Source organism: Cryptomeria japonica, chromosome 1, assembly GCF_030272615.1.
Source record: "Cryptomeria japonica chromosome 1, Sugi_1.0, whole genome shotgun sequence".
In the NCBI taxonomy this organism is placed as follows: domain Eukaryota; kingdom Viridiplantae; phylum Streptophyta; class Pinopsida; order Cupressales; family Cupressaceae; genus Cryptomeria; species Cryptomeria japonica.
The window spans coordinates 152,780,732-152,803,078 of record NC_081405.1 but is presented as its reverse complement, the minus strand read 5'-3'; the positions used below and the strand labels follow the sequence as shown (position 1 = coordinate 152,803,078).

General features: G+C 34.3%; 1 protein-coding gene across 1 annotated transcript in view; it reads right to left on the bottom strand.

The window, feature by feature from the left end:
- Positions 1-14,500: 14,500 nt before the first annotated feature.
- The window catches only part of LOC131079724 (purple acid phosphatase 2), a 62,699-nt gene continuing 54,852 nt past the window's right edge, over positions 14,501-22,347 (bottom strand). The window contains exons 5-8 of the mRNA XM_059216071.1: positions 19,699-19,837; positions 15,848-16,068; positions 15,224-15,345; positions 14,501-15,042 (exon numbers count right to left, since the gene is read on the bottom strand). Of these exons, the coding sequence (XP_059072054.1) occupies positions 14,847-15,042; positions 15,224-15,345; positions 15,848-16,068; positions 19,699-19,837 (678 nt within the window). The 3' untranslated portion in view covers positions 14,501-14,846. The remainder of the gene's footprint in view (positions 15,043-15,223; positions 15,346-15,847; positions 16,069-19,698; positions 19,838-22,347) is intronic.

Here is a 22,347-nt window from a genome sequence, read left to right as displayed (position 1 = left end):
CCCAGTTGATATGTTCTTACGAGTTAGTCTAGCAGTGTGTTGAGAAAACTTGGATCGGGTTGCGGTTAATATTCATGACTTGCGGATCATCGATTTATATTTCTTGTGCCATGTCCGATGTTCCTGGAGGACCGCGCATTGTTTTATGCATTTCAGAAGTTGTTCTTAATGATTTGAGTTGACATGTTAGTGTTAGCACGTTTCATGAACCAATTGGTCTTTGGGCCGACTTGATTAAGTTGTTATTATTTGCGGATGGTATAAATGGAAGTATATGAATCATTTGATAAAATAGAAGATAGAAGACTGATGTTCGAGATCAAGCGAAGATGTAGTTACTGGAGAGAATCTGGTCTAGGGAGACAAAAGTTGGGATGGTTGAAGTCTGGATCAGTGCAGAACAGTACAGACTGTTACCGGAGACCCATTCGTTGAGCAGAAAATATGTGGATCTTAGATTTGTATATTGATTCTGAAGATATTCTGGTCCGGGGAGACTGAAGTCGGGATTGCTCAGGTTTGAATCAGTGCAGAACAATGGAAGTTGTTACCGGATGATGAATTGTTGAGAAGATGATTTGCGGATCATAGATCTAAGTTGTAAGAGTTGTTTTGTAATCCTGGGTTGCAGTCCAGCATGTGGCATAAGCAATGCTTCAGACTGTAATAATATTTTTTAATATTGTTCACCGGTTATGTGTTATGTGATGTTACCAGTTGTTCTTTCTGCTATTTCTGGTGTTGTGTTATCGGTTAACGGTATATGTAGCATGGTGTTTGTGTTCAGCTACAAGGATGGACTTTCCTTGATTGGATCTCCCTACCTTGACTACATCATTATATAGGCAAGGCCAAATGGATATGTGAGCACACAATCATGACATGTGGCTCAATGAGAAACAAGGGTAGGTAAGAATATGTAGGGGTAGGTAGGATAAATGATATAATATTTCACAAGTGGTGAATCACCCACCAAATGTGGAATGTAACAACAAGATAAGACCACAAAAGGTGGAATTTATCCTACAAGCATCATCCCTATGTGCACACTTCCCTAAGTGTCTCATATCCAAAATACGATGAGATGCATTATTGTAAGTCATCTTAAGTAAAGTGTAATTATACCCTATAAGAATAAATAATTACACCAACAATATTGTTAATATGATGAAAGGGAAGTTGGCTTTTCACTCGACCTTAGAAGGGAAAACAACTTTTGATGAAATTAAAGAAGCAATAGCTCATGCCCTAGTATTGGTATGTCCTGATTATTCAAAATATTTTCTCATGTATTGCTATGCTTCAAATCATACACTTTCTGCAATTTTGGTTCAGAAGAATTCAAAAGATATTGAATCTCCTATAGCGTTTATGAGTTGTCCCCTTAAAAATCATGAATTTAAATATTCTCAAATGGGTAAATATGCCTACACTTTGGTTAAAGTGGTCAAGCATTTTAGGTTCTATATTTTGAACTCACATGTCATATGTCTAGTTCTAGATATTGGGGTCAAGTCAATTTTGACACAACAAGATTTTGGGACTAAGAGAGGTAACCGGATTGCTAAAATCCAGGAATATGATCTGTAGATTCGATCTACCAAATTGGTTCGTGGTAAAGGATTGTGTTAGCTCGTGGCAGAAAATAAGCTCGATGAGGGAAGCATGCCCCTTGAAAAGGATTCTCAAGGTAACATCCCTATAGTGTTGTTTGTAAGTACTGTGGATGAATGGTATTATAATATTGTTTATTTTCTAACCTATGGTGAATGTCCTTCACACCTTTCATATAAAGAGGAAAGAACTCTCAAGTTATGTTCTTTGGGAAAATGGTTTATTTAAAAAAAGTTTGGATGCCACTTTCTTGAAGTGCATAGACAAAGCTCAATAGGTTAAGTTGCTGGAATCATTTCATAACTTAGCTTGTCATGGTTATTTTTCAGCTTCGATGACTGCTCATAAGATTTTAAAAGCTAGGTATTATTGGCCTACCCTTTTTCAAGATGCATATGATTGGGTTAAAAAGTGTGATTTATGTCAACAATTTGTTGGTAAATCAAAACTTGTGGCTTTCCCTCTCAAGCTTGTGGTTATTGAAGAACCATTTTAGCAGTGGGGTATTGACTTCATTGGTTTGATCAATCCATCATCTACTGTAGGACATCACTATGTGCTAACTGCAAGAGATTATTTCACAAAATGGGTGGAGGCTATTTCTGTCAAGCATGCTACATCAAAATTAGTGTGTGATTTCACCAAAGAGAATATTGTTAGTAGATTTGGTGTTCCAAACAAGATAGTAGCAGATAATGCTACTTACTTCTCATCTTATGAGATTACTCAATTTTGTTTTGAGTATCATATCACCCTAGCTCATTCTTCAAATTATTATCCACAAGGTAATGGTCAAGCAGAATCAAGTAACAACAATTTGATTACAATTATCAAGAAACTAGTTGATGAAAATCAACATATGTGGCATAAAGTGTTGATTGATGCATTGTGGGTATATAGGATTACTCCAAAGAGGGTCATTGGGTTATCATCTTTTCAACTTCTTTATGGTATTATTGCTGAGACTCCAGTTACTTTAGAATTACCAGCTTTAAAGTTGGTGAAGACAATTGAAGATCAGACATATGAGAATTCTCTAGACAAGTGCATCATGTTCCTTACCGAGCTTCAGGAGAAGCGAGTTCAGGTAGTGGATCATATTTTGGAACATCAAAAGCAGGTCAAAACTCTTTTTGACAAGAAAGATAAACAAAGAATTTTCCAAGTTGGTGACCTTGTTTTTCTCTGGGATGCGAGGCATGAGCCTAAGGGAATGCATGACAAATGTGATTCCTTGTGGACAAGACCTTTCGCTATTCATCAGATTTGTGGTGAACGAAGTTATCTTCTCTCATACAATGATGGAACTCCATTCAATTTGGTCAACATCTCAAATTATTTGTTCAATGAAGTTTCACCATATTGGTTTGGATCTTCCCCTTTTTTCTTTTTGTTTTACTTCTTCCCCTCACCTGACTCTACCCTCGAAGAATGGATAAAGGCACATAGAGCACTGGGATTCTACATCCTTTACTCATCCTTAATGGAATGCTTAAAAAGGATGTTCCCCAGTCACAACCAATGTTATCCATATTTTTAGTGTTACCAAAAATGAGGGTACCCCACAAAATTTCACTCGTTTGTGGTTTTTCTTGCTCTATCGTTCACTTTTTGAGATGTTTTGTGTAGTCGAAAGAGTGTTTTTCCTTGTTTTACCCCTTTTTCATTAATTGTGAAAGTTTCATAATTTAGGTGTAATTCGGGTCCGTAAACCCGATTTACACCAAGTTTCATCTTTTAGGTGTAATTAGGGTTTGTAAACCCAATTTACACCAACTTTCATCTTGTAGACCCGATTTACACCTCTTTTGGATAATTTCACCTTTTAGGTGCAATTCGGGTCTATAGACCCAAATTACACTTCATAGGTGCAAATCGGGTTCATAGACCCGAATTGCACTTATTTAATACACTTTGAGTTATTTGTGGAATTTTTGAAGTCTTGGATTAGGAGTCTATTGTACTCTTTTAAAGGCTAATTTTTCTCCTTAATCTTCATTTTAATCCTTCTGAGATCGATTTTATGGCTGGAAGGAGAAGGATTCTCAAACTTCCATTTTTCGGGTATAAATTTCTTCCCTTCAATTTAGGGTTTTTATAACCCTTTTCATTTTACTTTTTTCTGAATTCATATGTTATCAAATCGTTCTTCGTAACTTTTTACCCGATCGGATCTTTGATCCAAGTCGGGTTTTATTTGATTCAATGATTTATAACATAGTGGTGTTGTGACGGCGTCGCAGGCCCACCACGCACCATTAATTGGTTTGTGGTGTGTTTGCGACCTCGCCATGCCACCAATTTTTACTAATGCATTGTATTTGTATCACTAAGGAGTTGTGGAGGGCCGACGACTTGAGACATACCACAGTGTGGTGTGTGGTGTGTGGCGGTTCATTGACCTGCCACATTGTTTCTATCTCGCAGTTCTTTTGTGGTGTTGGCAGGGCCTTTGGCCTGCCATATACCACGATATGGTGTATGATAGGTCGAAGACCCTACCAATACCTCGTTGTGCCCTAATTTTCTTGAAATGCTTTCATGGTGTTTGGCGGGGCTGTAGGCCCACCATACAGCAGAAAATGGTGTATGTCGGGTCTACTACCCTGCGCGACACCATTTCAATTTTTTTTTAAAAAAACGTAGTGTGGGCTTATAAACCTGCCCTATGTTATATGGCTTTCATGCAATTTTTAAGTGTATGGAGGGTCTATAGACCCAACCAACACTTTGGTTCTTTTTCTTTAATATGTGTATTTCAGATCTATGGGTCCAAATTATGCTTGTTTTGGGGGATTTTTTTAAGTTTAATTAGATTATTTTTAAAATAAATTCTGATTACTTTTTTTGTTATACATTTTTTATAAATGGATTTTTTTGAATATTTTTATTTGAAATTCATTTATTTGCACACACGTAAATGGTCATTTTTTATTCCATTTACTTTGGAAATATTAAGTAACTTTTTGGAAAACCTAATTATCTCAAATGTACTATTGTCAAAGTGTGTTCAAATTATATGATAAAAAATGAATTGATCAGATGTATCATGTTGATACTAATGAATTTCTCTTTCTCTCAGTATTTTATAGTGACAGAGGTATCTCCAAACAAAGGAGGGATGAAATTCAAGAAGCAAGACCTACATCCAATTTTCCCTTCTTCTTAAGTTACTTCTAATATTGATCATATTAGAGAGACAGAGATAGGTCATGTTGACCTAGAAGAATTTCTCAAAAGAATCAAGAAACCACCTTCATATTGGGATATGGAAACAGTTATCAATAGTGGTATACACTTAGTTGCAACTTTTCCCATGTCAGCATAGGATCTTGAGTTTGTGATGGTAGTGGGAAAGCATTTTTTATCCTGAAAGCAGAAGCATGAAAGATGAATCTGGAAAGAAATTAATCAAGCTTGATGAAGAGTTCTTTTATTTAGTGTTCAAATATCCGAGTATTGAGAGATATTCAGATATCACTATGTAGTCAGTTGTAGCCTACTTTGATAGGAATTTTGACAAGTGTAGGCTTAATATTAATGACCATTGGCTTAAAACTCCATGGCCAAATATTGTCAGATGGCCGAAAAATCTTCCTAGGTGTGACTTCATTGAAGAAGTAAATGACGATAACTCTTTTGAGTAGAGTTAAAGGACTTCCCACTTCTAATACTTTCTACAAGTGGACGTATCAATACATCCATGTGATCAAAGAAAATAAAGAGAAGATATTTTGGGGAAATCAAATCAATGATACCATCTGTGAGCAACTTGCCAAGGTTCCTACTACTCTTAAGTTCAATATGACTTCTTATTTGGTGTACGTTGTGGCTTCAATGAGACACTTTTCTGGCTTAACTACTACTGGTGATAGAAGGCAAGTTGAGGTACATGAATACTATACCCAGTTGGTCTTGAAAGAAAGTTATAGTCATTTCCGAAAAGTCAAGGATGCCTTCTTTGGCTATTATATGGTCATGATGGATACAAATCTATATAATAAGAGGGTGTCTGATCACGCATGGGAAGTTGTTAATCAATATGGATGCATGCTTCTTCAATTTCCAACTTTTACCTATATTAGGGTTGGATGTTTCAATGGCGAGCCCTTCATGCTCCCTAGATATCCTTCTGAAAAGATTGTGCTAATGGAGCTTGCTTGACAAATGAATGCAGTACATGAGTCCCAATCTGGTTCTTATAAGATAGGTTTGAAATTCTCTATCTCTATTGGGAGATATTCTATCAATTCTATTTTCAAGGTCGGAGCCATGGAGGATGAGATGAGAAGAGTCACTATGAGATTCTTCAAATCCAAGAAGGATTTTGACTATAGGGGTATGGGAAACAAACTGAAGAAGGCCTATGTGCATGTCCATCGGATCGAAGATGTTTGGGCTGATTGTAGATCTGAGCATGATATAAGGAAACTTGATTATTGTCACTTGACAATTGAGAAAATTGAGAACTTTTGTATTGTTGATGTTCCTAATGATCTGGAAGAGGATTGTGATATCTTGGATCCTTTTATACGAAAAGAGCAGTTTTTCTTCTATTCCTTTGCTTCTTATTCAATTGTCACAAAAAGAGTGTATTTCCATTAGAGCATTTTTTCGAAGTATTCTCACAAATACTTATATTTGGTTATCTTTGCATGGTGTTCCCCTAAAACCTTTCTCCTTTGTTTCTGATGATGACACTGTTGGCCCAATGGGAAAGAGGTCTAAGATAAGAACCAAGAGCAAACAGGATATTGCAATTCTAGCAAAAGATCCTAAATTGAAATTCATAGTCAGATCCAAGAAAGGTAAATCGTAGGGAGAGCCTTCAAGTTCTAATGTTCAGAAGATATCAAAATTGGATGCACCAAATGATTAGGAGGAGGGTGAACTTCCCAATAAAGAGTTAGTTAATGAACAAGGGGGTGATCAGGAACAAGATGAGTTGAATGTAGAAGAGTTGCCACAAATAGATGAACCTTTACTCCAGGTATATTCTCCTGCATCTACATTGCAAGTTCTTGTCTCTACTTATGATCTCATGCCTTCAATATTTGCAAGTGTTGTTTCATCAAGTATTATTCGTGTATCTTCCACAAGTTCTAGTGAGTCAGCCCTAGACACACCCCGCGATAATATTGAGAATGTTTTTTCGACTTTTCCCACGTTTTCTGGAGTGTCTACATCTATATTAGAGGATTTTGATAAGTTTATCAATGAGTTGGCTCCTAGGTCAAATGAATCTTCATTAGAAAATCCCACCAATGTGATCACCATAGCCTCTCCTTTTGTGACTACAATTGTTTAGGATTCTATCAATCATTCCCAGGATGTGGTATTTAGTGGGGAAGATGATTCTACTTTGCCACCTTGGTTGTTTTCTAATGCCTTGAAAAGGAAGAAGCAAGTGGTTTGCCCTAAAGATTTCGATTTCAGTCAACTTGTTCCTGTCAAATCCAAAACTACCAAGAAGGCTAAGACTATGCAAAGAGTTAAGGTCGATAAGGATAAGAACAAATATGTTGAGGTAGCTATTCCTCCCCAAGGTGCAATTATTGGTCAAGTACAAGATACTGATTATACTATTTAGAGGGTTGAGTTGGGAAAATAGACTCATGATTCTGCTTCAGGGGATGCAATATTGACTTTGGAAGATCTTGTTGCCAGATATGATGAAGACAAGGTTAAGAAAGATCAACTCAAAACAAGGATTGAGCAACTCACTTCGATCTTGATCAAGGTAAATAAGTCTTATGAAACTGTTGAATCAATAACTTTTTCCTTGGATGAGCAGGATGTTAAAAGAGATGAGCAAGCGACATCTCGTAGTAGAGATATGGCAGAATGGATGGATTGTATTTTGAGTCAAGGCACATGACTCATAGGTTCAGCTAATACCATCGTCAATAACCTTGATACTGTCAGGACAAAGATAGATAGCACTATAGAGGTCTTCTCCCAGGAGCTTGAAAAGCAAGAAAGAGACTTTGAGACTTGGTTGAAATTTGAAGATTATGATTCTGATGAACTCATACATAATAATATTATTCCTTCATGATGCATGTGCGTGGAGCAACGAGAAGCCTTAGACCATAAAATGAATATTCTTGAGCGTCTAGTCAAGTATATGAGGAAGACTTTAAAAGAATGTGTTGACAAGAAGGAAGAGATTGTTACAAAGGTTTCTGAAATCTCTTGTGTCTTCCTTGATCAGGATGGGAAAGTTCTACCAGTAGATGAGATCATTAAAGAATTTAGTTTACTTGTAACCACTGAAGTTGACAGAGAGGATTTATCTTTATCCTCAATTGATAAATTGGTTAACCTTCAATTGTCCTGGATTTCTTAGATACTATTTGAGGAAGCATAAGAAATGCTATACTGATTTAGAGGATTCCATTACTAGAGTCAAGATCATCGCCAGTAATACCCAGGGACTTGATGGAGTTCAGTTGAAGCATGCTTTCCATAAGTTTGAGGAATTACCTAAGGAAAGTGACACTTAGTCATTTTCATGATTCTCCACTAGCTTTTTGTTTTATCCAATGACACTTCAAGTGTCTTTTTGTAATTTCTCTTATGCATCTGCTGAGTGCACAAGTCCTAAGTCAAATCGAACTCTTCTTTTGACTTAGTCATATAATTAGTTATACTTTCCTATTTTCACGTTGCACCCCTCTTCTATAAATATGAGGATTTTTATTGTAATAATAATCTTTTTCCATCTTTATTTTATGCAACAAAACTCTGCCCAAGTGAAGAACAAATTGAGACTTTATGTTCTTTTTGTGAATTTACAATATAATCAAGAAGGATTGAAACTTGGCATTCAAACTTTGTTTTGAATTCAATCTTTGTGTGATATTGATGTTCTTATGCCATTTAGTATCATATGCTCTCAATTGATTAAAGTTGGTGAAAGTTATAGGTGATAGATATTGAAGAACTTTGGATTTTTACAAGTAATCTTTGAGTTACTTTGAAGATTCAATAATTGAGATCTAGTTAAGCTAATATTGTTTTAAGTCTTTGTGATTTTGCAAATGATCCCTCGAGTTAAATTTAAAAAGATAGAAAGTGAAGTCTTTGTGTTGTGCAAACTATTTAGTTAGAGTATAATATCTTCCAATATATTTGTCAGTCTTTGAGCTAACGATATATTTGGGTTATAGTGGTTGATAGGAATTATAATACATAAAAAGAATCTTTGAGTTCTTAAGTGTGTAAGTTCCCGTCCTTGGGTCATTTTCAGAAAAGAAGTAACAGGAAACTTTGTTCTTTCATGGACACTTTACTTTCCAAAATAATTAGTTTAAGTATTATTGCAAGTTTTCAAGTTATTTAAATTAATGGAAAATTTTGTTCTTGAAAGAGAATTAGATGGACCTAGTTCTGAAAAAAGAGAACTAAGTTGTTGTTGTACCTTTGATTAGTGTAAAGTTAGCAAGTAGAAGAAAGTAGAATAATTGTAGTAGAAAGGGGGAGTCTTCCCTTATAATTAGGAGGGAGCGTATCTTGCCTTCTGAGAGATATTATCCCGAGTGCTGTCGTGAAACACTCTTTTTGTAACCCTTTACAAGTTTACAAAATTTTCACCCAACAGGTTTCAAATTAAGCCTTTCCTTTTTCACATACTTAACAAAGATCATAAACTGAAATTTTGATCAACAAAGCTCGAAACACTTAGAATTCTTCTACAATTTTGACTAGGATTTAGGATTTAGGGAAGATTAATTGTTGTAACAAAGAGGTTCATTTAAATCCAAAATACAAGTTCCTACATTCATTTTTTACAAATTAAAAAGTGCCCAAGTACATTTTATCAATTTTACCATAAAGCATAAAAACATCTTGTTCAAAGCATTATACAATCATGCTCGGTTCCAACACCAAGTTACATAATCCAATTCATAAATACCTATATGATCTATCCAATTACATCCATCTCGAGAGATAGGTCTAATGAATGAATATTAATACAAATTACATAACATGAGGACTTATTGTCCTTCCATATACAATTTATATTAAATAAGAAAATGAAACATAAATGCACTATTACCATTGATAGCAACATCTTTAGTATTCATCATGGTCTTGCATCCCCAACAATGGTTTCCATGCCACCCAACCTCATGGAATCAAAAGATCCACTTCCATTGTGCTAGGAGATGGTCACATTGGCCACAAGAACTCACACATAAAACACATAGGGAGAGGTCTTGCACACACATCATACAAAAAATATACATACACACATGATGCAAAGAAAATATAAATAGCAGCAAGGAATGAGTACAATTCCTCATTGGGCATGGACACAAATTATGGCCCAAAACCAAACACTCACATTGGGCACGCTCACCAATGGATGAAAGCAATACATCATCTTTAGGCATGACCACCAATTGCACAAACCAAACACACGCACACAAGACACATGCGGATAAAGCATAAGAACATCCAAGCAAGAAGAATACATGGCATTCATGAATGCAAAAGTGGAGTCAACACCATTGGGAAAGAAAAATATATCTTTTGGGTGCTACTCAAACTACACTAGGACTAGATGCTAGAGAGCTAGTTGGGGAGTGTCAACATGGAGCACAACACATAGTTGCCACGTGGAACCAAATACCCCTTCACACGGATGAGGATATTTCATCATACAAGTACCATGCCCCTAGAGTGGGCTTGTCTTCCCAAATCATCCGTTGTCTTTTTACAAGCACTCAAGGCATGCAAGGGGCAACCAATATCTTGGTTAATTAATTACCTATGTTTCATTAGTTTTCTCTTGATGAATCAACTCACACATGATTACCACAGATGAATACTTTGGGTTGGAGTCATGTTAGAAGCCACTCCCATAACCCTCCACTGTACCTATGTCCTAAGCTCATCACATTCACTAACAAATGTGAAATTAAAATCAAATATTGCAAATTACCAAATTTTCTCAAGTTTTCACATCACATTTACAAATTTTCACTTCACAAAAACCACAAACAACAAGATCAAAACGAATCCAATTTCACATTTTCCAAAGTATGCCAATACCTCTATATAATAATCCATCATAAATTTCATCAAATTCACATTTCCCTATTTTTCTCTGATAATTTTCTTCAAACTACACTAAAATACCTTTAAAATTCATAAAATTTTAAAAAGATAACTTTGGTTCTAAAAGTTCCCAACACCCCTCAAATTCACATTTTGATGATTACCTAAAAATTTGGGCATAGTTACACCCCATATTTCATAAAGTTAAAAAAAAATCATAAATAAATTCCTACACTAGCAAATCAAATGAAATGAAGGGAAAGAATGCATGCAATTGGAAACTTTTACAACAAAGTAGTATAATGAAGGATTTTTTAAAAAATCCTCTTTTCAACTCACAAAAATATGCTTAATGTAAAAATGAACTACATTTTGCTTTTAACCCCCAAAACTCTTTTGAGAATTTTAAATAAAATAAATAAAATAAATTCTTTTCAATATCTAACTCATTCATTTGTTCTAATTTTCCAAACACATAATAAACATGCACATACATGCCCCATTTCAATTTTCACAATTAAATGATGATTTCAAATTATAGAGCATTTTCAATTTAAATTTATAAAAATATGAAATTGTATAAAATAATTAGACACTCATTTACTAGGCATCCACAAAGGTTTAGGGTTTTTAGAATGCTACCAACCATTGGTATTTGGGATAATTTTTTAATAAAATAATGAGAAACTATACTCTAACTGAGTATGATAAGTAAGGCTAAACAATTATGGCCAGTGTGACATCTCCTATATAACCACCATTAGGGTATGCTTAGTAGACCTATGGAGCCAAGTGAAGTCAATACCCTATACCTGTAACCTCTACAAACGTCAAGTGTACCTATGAATGTTCATAATAGTTGAAGCATAATAAAATCACCTAATGAGGTCAAATATCACATATATAACTTTATTGCATTTAATTGATCTAAATCATGTCAACATTTAATTTCAACATCAATATTAGTATCTCAAACCTCATAAGGTCACAATCACATTGAATCCATAATTAACCAATATCTCTCACATCATTAAATTAAGCATAATAAAAATTACGCATAATACCATCTCACATACATTACATGAAATATCACAAAATAATATGTCAAGTCCTCACAAGGAACTTGGCACAATATCATGCACACATCTCCATGCAAATAATTTATCGAGGGCAAACATGTTGAGGAACACCATCTCAAACTTGTAGGTGGCCCAAATGCACCATACAATATAAAGGCACCACCACCTAAGCATCCTTAGATGTATAGTCAAACCAACGCTGAGATCAATACACATCTCATGTATGTAAACAAAAAGGGCATTACATTGATTGGGTGCCAAACACCCATTCATTAAATGATCAAAAAAAGAAAATAGAGATGAGCCTCCTATAGAATATAGATGTAATAGTTGTAATTAGAAATATGGGAGTAGCAAGAAGTTACAATTACAATTTGACACCATAGAAAAATGTGTCAGTAAAATTTATGAAAAAATATCATAGAAAGGAAAATTTAGTAATAAAATGGAAAACAAAGGAAAAATGCCTTCACATTAGTCATGGTATGGAATCGGATTGAGCAATTAGTGTGGATATCATATGGTCAAATGAGTGTATTGTGTTATTTTGGGGGGAAAGATTATTCTCTTTTAGCACATTGCATGATATAATGATATTGTGCTCAATAAAAATTGTCTAGGATGATTTTAAATTTGAATGACATAATTAAATTATGTTATGAGATCAAGCTATATAGGTAGCTATGAATTTAATGTGCACTAATTGTGGAGCTCAAAGTTTACCTATGAAGGCAAGTAGATGAGTGGATGGATTTAATGGCATCAATAAATGTCTACTATGATGGATTCAAATCAAAATATTTTGGTGTTACTTTACATAAGTTTGTAGCTTGGGGTACTTGGAGTCACTCAGGAGCTTATTGTTTGGTGTTTTTAAACTAGAGTGCAACCCAAATTATCTTGTTATTGACCAATAGCATTTCATAATTGACTACAAATATGATATGCAACTTGATTTTTCCCTAAAAAATCTTGGGGATTATTCTATCAAATATATTAACTATATGGGCCTTGTGTGGGTTTTGTTGTAGGGAATACATTTTTTTCTACTTGTTATATAAAATATTTTGATTATAAAAGTGGTTGGTCAATTTGGGGCTTGCTTTGTTGTAAATGTTTTTTATTCATTGATCATGAAATTCTAATTCATTAACTATTACATGTCAAATTCAATTTTTCTCATGTTTTCACGTTTTGTAAATTTGGGTAAAGAATTAAATATAAAGATCTCTTCATTTATGAATGTCTCCTCAAATTTTTAGATTTGTTCAAGGGATAACTATGCTACAAGTATTTTTGATATAACACTAGATGATCTATTGAGTTAGTAATTAGTTGATCCTCACAAGAAATTATGAATTATGTAAAAGTGTATATGTAAAAACGTTTTTAGTACAACATACAGCCGTATCTTGTTTGATTGTGGACTTTAAAGTACATTATTGCATGGATCTTTCTAGTCCACGTATGGTCATGAATTTGTTAACCATATATTCATGCTTATAGGATTTAATTATACATCTAGTTCTCATATGTCAGTCTTACAAATATAGTAATATAGTAGTGTTGAGGGTTGTGTTTGACTTAGTTCCCATGTGATAAACACACCAATATTCAAGAGCTTGTTCCTTTGCCACACTATTTTAATCATTAAAACTTATCCTTCATTTATCTTTAATTTTAGTTATAGTTTCAATCCTTCGCTCTTTCATGATTTAATGATTTCACTTGTATTAAATAGTTAGAGAGGATACAACTAATCAAATATCTATAGGATAATGTTAACATATGCTTAATGTAAGGTCTAGTAGGTGTCCTTATGGATACTAATGTAAGGTCTAGTAGGTGTCCTTATGGATACTAATAGGGCATTGTTAGTCAACTCCTAGGTTATAATCTTGCATTTCTCTTTGATTGTCATCGCTTTACAAATGGTAGTGTATTAATGTGCATCTTCCTTCTTTAGCTAGGAAATATGACCTCCTTTATCATTCTTGCTGGAAACCCCTTCAAAAATATCCATAGCATTGTTAGTGACAGCAATTCATTTCAACCTTCACTGCAAATTAAATATGGTAATTAATACAAAGATTCACAAATTCAAAATAGTCTGATATTTTCAATTTCCATAATTTATAAAAGATCCAAATTTTATTTTTAATATACGCCAAGCTGTTAGAAGCAAAATAAAACAAATATTTAAAAATCACTACAGGGAATAAATTGCAAGAAGAGTTCACTTACGGGTAAAATTTTATCAACCAACAGCTAAGGAAAATCCAATGAAATTTGAACATCTTTATGGCTGCAAGCTCTGAAATATATCACCTAGAAGAAAACTACTAAAATGCAAACTGGTATTTCTATAAATTCAAACTGATGAAGAAAACTTATATCAAGTTCTCATAATTGAACTTCCTGTGAATGAATGATTTATAAATTTAGTGCTTTCTAAATCATAAATTATTAAATTGCACAACTGAATGCATTAGCACATTAGCAGAATTCATGGTTTTGTTAAATATAGAAGGTTTAAGTAGAAGCTAACATTAGTTTTAAAATATTTCTGGGCAGTGGATATCAAGATAGAGTCAGTGGTTGGTGACTACAACACAATGGATACCACATGATTAAAGGAGAAATAAGATTATTCAAGAGAAATATAAAGGATATCCATATAAACACAAACAAAAACGTCTTGGTTTAGTATGACCATAGGTTACACTAAAAAGGATTCTTGTGAATCTTTAAAAAAAAGCATATTACAAGGTTAAATCAAAATTTCCTCAGTTCAAACAATATGACTTTAAATATTGATTCTTCATATGCACATCATGTACCTCCATAGTTTAAATTAACTAAAAATAACTAGTTATAGCTCTGTTTTGTCATCAGATTGGCATTCAAGGAAGGGATAAAACAAAGAGTAAATCAAAGTAACACAAGTCATGAAGTCATCATTGATGTTTCATTATTTTCTGCAGACGTTAATGACCAGTGACAACCATGAAGACCAGGTACCCACCATGCCTGGTAGGACATCTTATTTGTGGAGATGCTCTTGGAATTAGAAAAGAATATTAGCTTTTAGATTTCTGATGTAGGTTCTCTCTGAGGATACCAATACCTATTGTAGAACCATTGGGAATCACCCACTACAGCATCTCCATCTTGATTACGGTGCCAGTAGTAGTAAGCATGAGTTCGATTTTTTAGGTCTAAGATTGCATGGCCAAAACTTGCTTCTCTGTATGCTGAGTATTCAGGTTGAGGTTCTGTATACCTGCAGTCAGTTACCATGCGAACCATGTGTGATTTTCATTAGCTGATTAATGAAATCAAAGCTCGTGATGGACAAACTAAGAGTTCTGAAATAATTAAAAGCTAATAGCAGTATGAATGAAATTTGTTCTGTTACATTAAGCAGTATTTGACCTATGATGTCAACCACTTTTCCAACTTACACTGATGCAAGGCCTTCTATATTTCCTCCATCACCTATAGTAATGTACACTGGAGAAGATGAATTAAACACAGGTGTGCACTCCCCATTCGTTATGTTATAAGCCACATTTGATACCCGCTTCTGCAAAGGCAAATATCAGAGATGTAACTCAAAGTGGGGAGGAAGGAGATGTCTTCTAAAATACATGTCCACATTCAACCTTAATTTCTGTTAATGACTGCAAGCATAAAGGCTTAAGCAAAAAAGAGATTAATGCTTCTTAGGTATTATATTTCTGGAGATTGTAAGTCCAAGGTTAAATGTCATGAATTAATAAATTCCTATAAGTTTCTTTATCCTAAATGTTTCTTTATGAATTGGAAAACAGAAAGTCCCTTTTGATTTAATGGTAGCCTTTGCTATTGATTCTAGTTCTGAATTAACATAAAGAATTAAAAGTAGCTTTCTGGCTACAGATTCCCTCACCAATGTTTGCGATGAGCAAACTGCCTCAGATTAGAGAGATATAGAAAAACAGAAAAATACAGGGAGAAAAACACAAGTTCTATAAAAAGCATGAATTATATGCTCTTCAAATGAAGATCATTCAGAAATGTCAGAACAATTGAAAGCTAAAACTTACTGATCTCTCATAGGCATGAACATGACCTGCAAAAACAATGTCAACTCGATATTGTGTAAACCATAATTCAAATTGAACTCGCATAGTCTCTCCTTCCATGTAGTGGTAACTATTGCTACTGTACCATGGGCCGTGCATGAGAACAATCAACCATGGAGTTTCTGATCTGTTAACCTTTGGAAGCTCTTCCTTAAGCCACTCATACTGGGGAGTATATTTTCCTGCACATTAAACAACTATGTAAGTCTAATGTCATTATGAAAAGATATTTGCATCTATTGTTCAAAACAGTACAGTTTCCTCTAGTATTTGAATTCAACTTGCATTTACAATCAATTTCAATGCAGAATGTCTAACAATATTTTGGTAAAGCTCTTAGAACAACACATAAGACATAGAAGATGGTAATGCAGAAAACACGATTTCCATCGTACCATATGCTCTATAGAATTGATCCAAATTTTACTAAGAGTATGGTTTGGCTTCCTTATATAATAACATGACCTATAAAGCCAAATTTTACAACATATATATAACTGCATATTTAATCACTGGTCTTAGTTTTGGTGATGTTTAGTTACACAAGCGAAATGTTTCAACTCTTCTACAGAAGCTATAAGATTTGGCTATGGAGATAGCGACTGAAAGATGCCAACTACTGAATGTAGCAATCTGATTTAATTTTCTGATCTTGATTTCTTTGGCTAGCGGTAGGAGAATTTGATTTCATATGTTTGAATTTTGTGGTTTTATGCTTTTTTTTGTGTTTTTGCAATACGTATGCCTTGGAAACTTGACAATGAAATTGTAACAATGATAAAACATAAACTAATGACTGGAAATAAATTTCAGATTGACAGATTTTATAACAGCAATTAACAAATGCCAATAAATAGTGGAATTCAACAATGATATGCCAAATTGGCCTACCAGGAGTCCAACGCCTTGCCTGGAGGGCTGCTTTATTGACTTGAATGAATCCAGATGCTGCTACAGGAGCTTCCAATGAGTCCTAACTGCTCCAATGAGTTTTACTCTCCTAACTAATAATTATCAAAAACAAGTCTTGCATGAATAGATGAAGCTGCTGCTATTTCCTTCAGGCTCCCAGGAGACTTCCCTGAAAATGATCAAATTTTCCCACTAATTTGCTCATAACTCACTTCAAGGACATCATAAACCTGAAAGAATAATTTTATTTTTTATTCCTTATGCTGACAATGAAATTTGCACAAAAAAACCAGATGTAAACCCTCCAAATTATTTTCTGTAAACTCCCAGGCAAGCTAGAAGTGTACGGCTAGGCTGGGGAAGGCATGACTGGCCAAAATCTGCCCTCTAACTGCTTGGATCTGATTCTCATATTCAATTGCTGCTGTAAGTGTCCAAACTTTAATATTTCCTTATTTATTAATAAAATGAGATTGGGAGCTCAGATTGGAATTCTGTCTGAAGTGCTATAATCACTGCTGACAACTGAACCCCTGTAGGCTGATTGGCAGTTCCTCCTAAAAAATAGGAACCTCGCTCAAATTGCCAGAAACTGTCCAAGAGGTTCTTGCTCAGCTCCGTGGTCCCTTGGGTGGTCAACCTATTAATTGCTAGTTCTCCCTAAAAAATAGGAGACCTCCCTAAAATGTAGGAATTGTCGTCTGAAAGCTCAAAATGGCTCATAGAGCCCCCGCAAAGCTCTATGCTCCTCAGAATGAGTCCCCTAACCATCTAGTTGACCTACCGGAACTCGAATGAAAGGTCAACCCTCTGCTCATCTCTTGTCACCTAGAAAGGGAACATTACAGCGACCCAAGATCTAGAGGCCAAATGGAAAGTACAAGATACTCAAAAGATCAATATGATAAGAATAAACTGTATTCCTGTCAAAGAATGCAAATAGAATGGATGTACAATGTATGAGAGACCCTTGGTTATACAGGCCAAGGTGAGACATAGGATAACATAAGATTATGACAAGTGTCTTAATCTTATGATATGTTACATGAAGTGAGAAGATAAGATAAGATCACATGACACCTAGAGATTTCTAAAAAGACTCCTGAGTGTACCCTAAGGAAGCTTAAGTGATAAGATGTGAAAGGGGCCTAATAGTGGAACTAGTTAGGTAATATCCCTATTCACACCTACAAAAGTATCTAACTAATTTATTACATATAACGAGTATTTGAGAGAAGAACCCTTGTACTATAATGGAATTTTATAGCATGAATTTCAAAAGGAAGCATACCAAAAATAAGAATTTATATGTTGAACTTTTGAATATCCAGGAAGTTGAGTTTTCCCGTTATCACAATGTTGCGTTCAACAAATTGGTGTAGAAAAATGTATTGTCATTGACTCATTGACATAAAGTGGTGTCTTTCCTTACAGTGATTCAGTTTTTAAATGACTTGTTTAACTCTGCCTTTATGAATTAATTTAAGATAAGTAAAAATTCTAAACCTCCAAAATACAAAAACAAATCATATGATACCATGGCAGCAGTTGTAAAGATAGTGTCTTTTTACATTTTGATTGGTCTTAGGAATAAATCGTAGTCAACATAAATGTTAGTTAAAAAAATTAAAATCCATTCAGTTTATATTTATTGAATAACATTCCTAATTATTTCCAAATTTATAAGTTATTAGTTTTGCATGAATCATGCATATAATGATAAATCTTGAATTTTTTTGCAGTAATTTGTTTCTGAAATAATAAAAGCAAATCAATATTTGGCACCATTGATATCTTTTCCTTTCAAAAAGAGATGATTTCAAGATTCAAAATACTAGAAATGCTGGTTAGTGTTTAAAATTTATCTTATGCGGTGTCATTTATTGATATTATATCATGTCAACTTCTATAAGAATTTTAAAAGTTTGACCCAACTACAGCAGTTCAGGGTCCTTATATCCTGTGGATTCATGTCGAGTCCACAAATAAAGTGTAGAGTTGTTTCCACTTCCATGAATCATTATCAATGTGACATCCTAATTAGAGATTGTATATTTTTGTAAGTTGTATAGATCTCAATTTACAAATTAGTACAAGCATGCTCGGATTCTTTAAAAACATCCCATGTCACTTTTATGTTTGCATTATTGGATTTATTTAACAAGCAATTGTCTGAAATTTTCACTCTTAAAATTTTCTCAAATGTTGAAACTATGTTCTTAAGTAAATTTGATTCTGTAGAGATCATGTAACAGTTCATTTGCCCTAAATAATTTGTAGAGGCTGTGATCAGATTTATCCAAGCTTTCTAATACTTTTAGCCAATGTTGTATTGACAAACTAGTTTTTAGGACACAGATAATAGATTTGGTCACTAATATTGGCCCTTAATAATTAATTCTTAATGTATGATTTTAAGTTTGATAACTTGATTTGAGTTAGGCGAAGAGCATGTTTAGATAGTCAATAAAGACTATGAACAGAATCAAAATTTCCAAATACAAAAAGTTTCGATGCTCTTATAATGAAGTAAACTATGACTCCTCAATTCTCTGTGTAACTGCAGAGAGTCAATATGATTCAACCCCTGTCAAGAAATCCTTATGGAAATTAACAAAATGTAGGGAAAATTTTGTTTGAGAATGGACTAGTATGCTCTATTTCTAAGAAATTGGTTTTCCAAATAGGCTATGTCCATACACACCCACTTTAATTGTATTTTTTCTTTTCCTGAATGTCCATACATTTTATGTAAAGGAAGTCCGTTGGATAAAAGAAAATTTGTGTAAATGTCTACTGTTTGTTAAGCAAATCATGCAGCTTTAAATCTACAAATCTTAAGTTGGAAAAGAAAAGGAACAATACTAAAAGCATTTAAAAAGAATTTGAAGAAGGCCCACCATATGCTGAGTATGAGGAGAGAACAATGATGTAAGCTGATGCACGCTTGATTGAGTACCAAAGTGGAGCTGTGCTTTCTGAGTACCGATATGGGACATGATATCTATGCATGTATGGTTTGAAAGGTTGTATTTCTCCCTGATATATACAAGACACCAAAATAAATTAAAGAAACTAAAAGAAGCATTTGTAAAGGAAACAGGGGAGCACTAAAGTGCTTCACTTATGTTAATTAATATCCACTCAAGAAACACATACACCCCAATAATTTAGATTATTAGATAGAGCCAGAAAAATGGGGATTAAAATTATAATATTTATCTTGCCATGTTTCTTTATTTTGGCTAACACAAACAACAGGTTGAAATGATGTATATAAGGATGATCAAAATGGCTGATATTAGTAATGTACAATAGAGCTAAAACTTCAAAGACTCGCTGTATGTTTCCCTCATCAAATGAAACTATTTACAAGTTTATTTTTGCCTGTTGTGGAATTCCAAATTTCAAGTCCATAATTGTATATATTACTGTTTACATCCCAAGCCTTGTGAAGCTAATATAATTAATGAGTAATCTTGTAATTTGACCTCAATCAAATGTCGGTGCCACCCTCATGAACTAAATTAGCATCTTTGATGAAAAATCTTCCAATGACCTTTTAAATGTTGGCAGCTTAGTTTTCCTTGTCATATTATTTGATTCAAACAATTTGTGCACTGTTAGAAAGATTTTCCCAAGGGTTTTCCAAAAAGTGGCCAAAAGAAAAATTCTTAGTAGCATTGAGGAAGTGGTGGAATTGCAATCCTGTTATATTCGCATAGTGTGGCCCTTGAAAAATTTGCACATCTTGCAACCTGGATAAGCAAATACTGGTATCAAAGATCCTAGACTCACCAAGACTCTACGAGTCCTGAGCCAGGTGACCCTAGGAAAGTCCCAAGGGCCTGGACTCAAAATCGTCTGAGTCCTGGGCAAATTCTGGCAAGTCCAGGGACTTGCAGACTCAGCCCGAACCTAGTGAGTCCCGATGCCTGGACTCAAGCAGCGTCAAACAAAAAATAAAACATAAAAAAACCTTTCAAATAATTGTTTTAGTTAATTGTTTTTTACTTATTTTGCCTCCTTAACCCTAAAAGTGAACTCATTTCATTGTATTAGAAAAATAGGAGAAGGGTGAGTTGTGAGGAAAAACAAGAGTGCATAGTAGGGCAACCAGCAAGAAGGAAGAGCAAAATTTCTTCAACAAATCACTTGGGGCAGCATAATACTTGCATTTGGCACATCAAGAGCTTGTTAGAAAGGATTGGAAAGAGGTTGCATTTCATTTCAACTTTGTTCTAAGAGGTAAGATTGAATTTTTTTGGTTTTTTTGGTGTTCTCAAAGCAAAAATTATATGTTTAAAAAAAACAAAAACATTTCTATTCGTTTTCTTTCAAAGAAAGTATTATAGAAATTTTCTGGAAAAAAAACAATGTACATTGTAGGGTTTGCTCTTTCTTTGAAAGAAAATGAATAGAAATTCTATTACATTGCTTTTTTTCAAAACATTTCTATTACATTGTTTTTTTGTATTAGATTATAATTTCACAATGCACAAATGTTCATTTTTATGTAATTGTGTCTTATTCTAGCAACCTTCAACTTTTGAAAACCATATTTTTCACAATGTCTACTCCTGCTCTTAGAACAACCCTAGGTAGAAGAGATCCTGCTTGAAAACATACTGAATATTTTCCTAGGCAAAAAAAGGGAGAGGAAAAATGTAAATATTGCAAAACAATTTTTCATGGAGGCATAAATAGATTGAAATACCACCTTGCCATATATGTGGCCATGATGCTGAGCCTTGCATTGAAGCACCTCCCGAGGCTATTCGTAAGTGCCAAGTGCAACTAGAAACATTTTAAGTGCAAAAAGAAATGAAGAGGCAAAGGGAGGAGTTGGCTAGCATTGGTTGTGTTGGAGAGGCTTCTTACATGCCACCATATCGTCCTAGTGCGAGTGCTAGTGCTTCTACTAGTGCTAGTGCCAATGGTAGTGGGAGTATTAGCATTGGTCCTAGAGTTCGTAAATCTAGGATGGATTCATAATTTGAGCCATGCACTACTCCTGGTGCCCAGCCGTTGCTTGAAAGCATGGGTTGGAACAAGGAAGTACATGATGCAGCTAGATGTGCAATTGGGAGATTTTGGTACTATTGCACCATTTCATTCTTTGCAGCCAGGTAATTCCTTTTTATTTGATTGTTTTAAATTTTTAATATTTACAGTTTGCTTTCTCTAATGAATTTTTATTGGACATACTATCTTATTTAATTTATTTGTGACAAATCTCCTTATTGGCAGAGCATGGTTGATGCCATCACTATTTGTGGGGCAGGGTTCAAAGCCCTTTCTAAATCTGACTTAAGTGGCCCAATTTTGACAGAGTCAATGGCTGATGTAAAATCCACATTAGAGGACTAGTGCAAGATATGGAGCAAGAAGGGTTGCATCATCATGACCGATGGTTGGACTGATAGGAGAAACATGACGCTCCTGAATTTTCTTGTTTCTTCTGCAAGTGATTGATCATTCTACTTCTCTCAATGCATTGAATAATTTGAATTTGAGTTAGTGATTAGTATTTTAATTTAAAATTTATT